At 40.8% G+C, this 7,095-nt stretch overlaps 1 protein-coding gene across 3 annotated transcripts in view; it reads left to right on the top strand.

Annotated features, from left to right (window-relative positions):
- The first annotated feature begins 2,379 nt into the window (after positions 1–2,379).
- pcsk5b (proprotein convertase subtilisin/kexin type 5b) overlaps positions 2,380–7,095 on the top strand; it is a 47,016-nt gene continuing 42,300 nt past the window's right edge. Inside the window, exon 1 of one of the 3 annotated variants that reach the window (XM_034296375.1) lies at positions 2,380–2,981. In XM_034296375.1, coding sequence (XP_034152266.1) covers positions 2,802–2,981 — 180 coding nt within the window. In that variant the 5' untranslated portion in view covers positions 2,380–2,801. The remainder of the gene's footprint in view (positions 2,982–7,095) is intronic. The other 2 variants (XM_010876831.4, XM_010876830.4) reach the window with 2 other exon arrangements.

Genomic DNA, 7,095 nt, shown 5'->3' with positions numbered 1-7,095 from the left:
TAGAACCCTTTCACCTTAAAGGTAACATTGAAGTCTAGTAAGATCTAGTATTTTGTATTTCTGACTGCACATAGACACTGGCAGTGGTCACTGGCCTCGTAGTGGGTATCCATTGAGCAGCCTGTGTTTGTATTTAGACAAAATAATTTCGTAGCCCCCAAAATATACTGCTCTGTAGCCTATTCTAACCGGAAAGGGCAGGATGCGGAAGGGTGAGTGGCAGTTGCCATTGTGCTCAACTGAGGTTTTAGTGAACTTCAATTGGTCAAATCTCTCAGGAGTCCAACAGAGAACGGTCCAGGGCTGGCTATATCCATCCCTAATCTGTCATGTTTTAAATGTCCATAACCTTGGCAACATGTTAATTATTTCATGCTTCAAGTTTCCTGAAGTGAGTACTTCACCATCCTTATACCATATTTTGTATTTTCCACAAACAGCAGGATAAAATAAGCTTTTTTAGAGCATACAAAAGAATGTCCCACCAACCCCTAAGTTCCCTTAATGTGAAAAATATTCAAGAGGTGAGGTGTGTCACCAATATAAAACAGCTTAGAGCTGTTCTTAAGCACAAGACACCACAGAGCAGCACGGCTTAGCTGTGGTATATTGGGAATACACCACAGCTTAAAAAAAGTTATGTCCTCATATCAGTGCTACCAGCCAATGAGCATCCAGGATTCCAACCACTTGGTTTATAATGAATATGATAAACTAGGTGGTTAAAATCCTGAATGCTAATAGCCTGGTAAATGAGAGGGTGTATGACATGACATCACTTTTCACTGCTGTGATTGTGTTGGTAACCTGTTTATAAGAGCAGTAAAGCATATGGGGGGGGGGGGGGGGGGGGGGGGGGTGATATTGCCATAGCTATACCACGGCTAAGCCTGTCCAGACACTCCGCTATGCGTCGTGCATTTAAACAGCTCTTGGCCGTGGTATATTGGCCATAGACCATACCCCATCGTGCTTTTTTGTTTAAATGTAGGTTTTAAGATATGTTGCGTTAGACGTGATTGTTCTAGGCAGCGCAACTCTCTGGCTACCACCGTTTCATATCATGGGGCAAAATAGACCGATATTGGCGTCTTAACGGTGGATTGATGCCCTATCTTGAATATTTTAATGAAGTCGAGCAGGAATGTACGCAGGAATGCCAATGTTTGTTGTCACTTGTAGTGTAGCTGCTCTCTCAGATGTTCTCGACAAAGACGTTCTGTGGTGGTTCACTCGGTTCATTCCCGAATTCGGAGGCTGTCACGCGACCCCCCCAGCAGTGAGGCCGCACAGTGAATGAGGGCTCGTGAGCTGGGTAGTTGATTTCGTTTTCAAATCATTGCCTGTTTTTTCTCTTTTCAATGCTTTCAATTACAAGGCCGTCCTTGCGCTGAATGCTCATGGTCACGGGGTGTTTAGTTTTCTTTCATCTCGTTTTGGAGGACCGTGAGATATTCTTGTCCCCCATTTGTTGTTAGATTTGACAGCGGGGTCCATTCAGAGAAATTGGCCGCAATTAGAGCAATTATGGTGATTCGCTACTTGTGTTTGAGGCGGAACAGAGTTTTCGCTGTGCGCGCCATCCCTGGCTTGCTACGGGGTTACTCTGGGCAACTGCTACAATAACAAAAACCTATCAATCAGTAGTAGGCCTCAACTTGGCCAACAAATAACACCAACCTCAATAATGACACCATGAGCCTACTACCGTAACAAATGTTTAGTGGAATGTAGGTTACTGTGCAACATCTTTAACTAGGCTGAGCTCTGATGAGAGAGGTGGCAGCCACAATTAGTTATACTGGCTTGGAATCGTGGTGATGATAGGGCCGACCTAAGCCTTTTCTGGGCCCTAAGCGAGTTTTGGGTAGGGGGCCCCCACTTTGCTATCAAAAGATTCTACTGTATATAAAAGATATATATAAAAAATATAAATAAATCCACGTAGCAGAGTTACTTCTGTAGTTTAAAAAAATTATTACAATTATATTGACTTTTCCATCGGTCTTAGATAATTAAAATGTGTAACAAATTATCTATAATTTTACACATTTATGTATCCATGAAATGTCCCTGATAACAGTCTAAGTGATTTTCAAAATGCTATTTTTGTCAGGTCTATAATTAATTAAGCTGGGGAGTAAAACTATGTTTTTGTGTCTGTTATTTTTTAAAGTAACTATGTTGCAATGATAACTTGTTAAAATAGCCTATATAATTAGATTACAGTAACACAGTTTGACAAATTGTACTAAATCCACCTGCCATACCCTGTTATATAAAAAATATTTAGAAAATAACATTTACAGTATTGAAACGGGAATGTTTTCTGAGGCCAGTTTGATATCCAACGTCTGGTGTGCCTTTAAGACCCAGCGGAGCGCGGGCAGCCCCATGGTTAGTTGTTTCTACTCTACGGTGTGTCGCTAGTTATTTGGGGGGAGGCGCTGTAGCCATTTCGCCACTTTAAAGAGAGGAGAACCAACATCCGAGTTTTGTGGAAAAGAAATTAACCTAAAGCACTGTGCTCAGATCTACTACCCCCACCGCTGCGAATGAGCAGGACCGAACGCAAACTTCGAACTCTCCATGCACAGCACGCGGAGATTACAAACCAGGACCGTATAACGGGCACTTGAGGCTTTTTGCTTTTCCCGTTTTTTTTCTCCTTTGCGTGTATGTGGATGTTGAGCGAACAGTTCTATGAGAATCTTGCATGCTCTGCGGCGAGAAGAGAACTTTGGTTGTTTTCCTAGTCTGAGGAGGGAGACGCGAGAGGCTCCGGGGAAAAGTGGGGGAAGATGGTTTGGAACGCTGCTATGAGAAGAGGCTTGATGTGCGTTCTGGCGCTCTGGCTTGGTTTCTCATCTGCCCCGTGCAAAGCTCGGATTTACAACAACCATTGGGCTGTACGGATAAACGGGGGACCCGACGTCGCTGATCGGATAGCGGGCAAATATGGTTATAAGAATATGGGACAGGTATGTGGCTTCTGTAAAAGTTAACGTTATCTGTTTTAATTCCCTTTCATTCCAAAAATAATTGGACATCACGCACTACGATGTTGTTTTCCTTGATAAATACATCATTTCTATAACAAACCGTGGGTTTTTGTTGTCAGTCGAATTGAAGTTCAAACGTCAAGGTTAGCCAGCCGGGTCCACTTTGGAGAGTCCACCCCCAGGGCCGCTTGCCGGAACACTAAGCCAACGTTACCTACACCCTACATATTGTGCCTTGATCCTTGGACTGTGTGTGTACACGGGACAATGACATGAGCAAAGATATAGAGAGGAAGTGCGGTGATTAGGCTCCAAACCGATGGGACAACAGGTGCCATTGACTCCACACACCCGCAGAATCGATCTTTTTTTTATTTATCTTTTATACCAAGTTCCTAGTATTTCATGGGTCAAACTAATACGAGCCTGCCTGATCGCTCGTGAGCTGTAAGATTAACTTTATAGTCTAATAATCTTTTAACAACTGTATAATACCACCAGTGCTGGTAGCCCAAAGGCTGTATTAACACAGGCAGCCTAATTCATAGTACCCCCATTGATTGTTCTTTTTGCCATTATCTTCTGACATCAGATTTTCAGAGCTAATCTGATTTGTCAAAAGAATTGGCCGCAGAGTAACTTAAGTCTGGAAAGCGTTCGTTGCTGTTGCCGATGTAATGATTACCCTGATTTGATTTGCCTTTAGTCTGTTATGATGTCATTCATTCCCAAGCATAGCGCCACTCTCCCCACCAACCATCCGCACTCAGATCCATAGCTGGTTTCCGGTACCACATTGCACAATATGTCATGGCTTAGAGAAGGAGTGTGTATTTAATTGGAGGCATTTCTTTAAAAAATGTCCTAGATCACAGGCCCATGCAAGTTCAGCATAGGCAAAATGGGGTTGCTTAGCAATACATTTAAGAGGGTAGCCTATATGGGATAAATTGTGTAACAAAAAAAACAGCTAGTCCAAAGAGCTCACTTTATATTCATGCATAAGGCCATAGTATGTTTTCTGACAGGTTGGGAAGGGGTGTCTTAATAGTCAAGACTTCGTGTCCTCAAATCTCCTGCCCCTTTACTCCCTACTTATGGGTGAGGTGGCACTTCTCTCAATTCTCATTACGCTACCCTGCTTCTATAAAGCTACCCCTGCTTTATGGGAATTGAGAGAAGTGTCCCCTCTCTCTCTTTGGGAACTCCTCCTGGTGTAGTGCAGCCCCCCTTGCCCCTCATTTCCATGTGAATATTGGGTGCTCATTGGACTTTGACACTTAATAGGGGGTTTCCTTCCCTTCCAACTCTGAAATAATCTCCCATGGGGCAATATTGCTCCAGTCTCCTCGCCTGAACTTTGACACCAGACTTGCCTATCTCTCACACAAACAGAATGTGGACCCTATGTTCAGACAGTTAGTACACTTTCTATATGTGCTGTTGGAAATGATGAATATCAAGCTGGCACAAAAAAGGTGTGCGTGTGTGTATGAAATAAAGTAATTTTTAAAAAACCTAACAAGTTCCCATTATTTTGTTATTGTTTTCAGAAAGACTGTTTTCAGGAGACCCTGCAGAATTAGTGACCGCCTTTGTAAAGACGAGCAAAAAAAGCATATGCAATTATGTCAACGTTGTTCATAAGCTTGATCTTACATCCACAATAAGAGAGAAATCTAACCTTTATTTGAAGTGATGACTCCCATCTCAATTGCAATTGTCACCCCTACAAAAGTCATAAATATATCAGAGCTTAGGTGAACTATTCAGGAAGGAGAATAGATTGTATTTTGCCCCCACGCACAGTGAAGGGAATGGTTTGTATCACAGTTAGAGGATTACAGAAGTTGGTTGAATATTGTATCACCAAGTCTCCAAAAATACCACCTCCATGCCAACAAGCTATTTGGATGTCTTGCCAGAAGAAAGCCTCTTCTTTTATCAAGACAAATGTATAGTGCCTGAAGTTTGATTAATGTAATTGGGACTTTAATTGGAAAATTGTAAGAAAAAATTATAGCTTTTTGGACAGAAATGCCAGGGGAAGGTTTGGCAAAGAAAGCGGGAAGTTCTTGTAGAAATTAACATAATCCCCATTGTGAAGTGGGGTAGTAGTAGTGAATATGTGATGTTCCTGGGCTGTTTTTGCCTCAAAGCTTTGAAAACGTGTTTACAATACATGGCGTCATAGACTCTAGGAGTGTTTAATCTGTCTGTCTCTGGCACAATGTCATATTTGGGTAATCTTTAGATCTTCCAACGTAATAGTGATCAGAAACATTCCCCATGATCCAATCAAAAACGTCTAAATCAATATATTTTTTTTTTGGAATAATATCACCTCCAATATCTCCTTTGATTTCTCATTTTGGAGTGGAAGTCAATAATCCATCAATATTTTCTTTGTTTTTACTAAGGAGGCCAATAATTGTGGAGGTTGTATTTAGGACAGTTTAATGACTAATGACATGATCATAAAATTGAGGGAGACTGGCAGAAACAGACAAGGATGGGGGAGTGATGGTACTGAGAGTGGCTGAGAAGGACAACGTAAATCAGTTGGCAGGGGTGGCTAGCTGGGATCATACTGTACATTTTACAATGATACACAAACACTCCACAGATGGATGGAGAGGGAGGATGGAAGAAACGCAGGCAGAGTTGTTGGCAGTTAGTAGAGCACCTCTATCCGGCATTCTGGATGGAACCAACCAACCTTTAATCCTCTTACACATGAAGCCCCCCCTGCCCATCGCCAAGCACTGGGCCAAGCACTGATCTAAGTACAGTTGGCCATTTCTATGTAAAACAATGCACAACCTCCAACATTTGAGATTCCTAAGAGCGCATCTAATTTGTAGTTAAATCAAAGCTAAGAGGCTACATTTTTTTAAATAAAATTGCCAATATGCAAAGGCACTGCCAACTAATATCAACATTTTATACTGTTCCTCACAAAATTAGATGTCAGGAAAGTGTGTAAAGAAAGTCTCACTTGTTCAAACATCATGTTTCATCATGATCTGTTCGAATGTTATTGATTATCTGTTCAAACTCCCGATGGGCCAAAATCTTAATCGTCGAGTGTGAATCTAAATCAACTATATTAAAACAAGAGAAATCGTTTTTCCCAATGGAAAATTTCCATAGGAATTCATTTTTAATTTGGGACTAGGGTTAATTTGTGTCTGGGAAACTGCCCCAACGTAGTGTTTTCATATTTTTGTATGCTTTTCATATTTATAAGATATTCCTGTTCTTTTTAAAGAAAATTTCACACAGAAAGTATATCTTTGTAAAATGTTAACAAAGCACTGACCTTATCTTTTATAAGCCTTTTGCATTTAATTCAGTCTGTCATGTTTATTTTGCAGTTTGTATGCAGGATACCTCATAATGAATGAATTAAATCCACTGTTATGCATTTCTGTAGTAGATAGGAAAGACACATGATAACATTCCATAACAAGTGTTGATCCATTTGAGTTACTGTAGTTCACTAACCAAAAACTCAGTGTCATCATGGCTAACTTGTCATCATAGATAATAATCCATTATTTTTGCTAACATCTAATACAGAGTAGATGCTATCAAATCTTTTTCTTTGGAAGATCTTTAAAATAAGTGTGTGCCACTGTTATTATGGAATGGTGTGTGTGTGTATATATATGTAACTGCATATGTAAATGCATACATCATTATTTATGGCTGAATGAAGATCAACTGATGATTCCACACATAATACCTCCATCCATCCATTCATCCATTCATCTACACTCACCTAAAGGATTATTAGGGACACCTGTTCAATTTCTCATTAATGCAATTATCTAATCAACCAATCACATGGCAGTTGCTTCAATGCATTTATGGGTGTGGTCCTGGTCAAGACAATCTCCTGAACTCCAAACTGAATGTCAGAATGGGAAAGAAAAGTGATTTAAGCAATTTTGAGCGTAGCATGGTTGTTGGTGCCAGACGGGCGGTCTGAGTATTTCACAATCTGCTCAGTTACTGGGATTTTCACACACAACCATTTCTAGGGTTTACAAAGAATGGTGTGAAAAGGGAAAAACATCCAGTATGCGGC

The sequence above is a fragment of the Esox lucius genome, chromosome 13 (assembly GCF_011004845.1).
Source record: "Esox lucius isolate fEsoLuc1 chromosome 13, fEsoLuc1.pri, whole genome shotgun sequence".
NCBI lineage: Eukaryota > Metazoa > Chordata > Actinopteri > Esociformes > Esocidae > Esox > Esox lucius.
The sequence above is the reverse complement of the archived record's forward strand: the minus strand, read 5'-3'. Positions and strand labels throughout refer to the sequence as shown.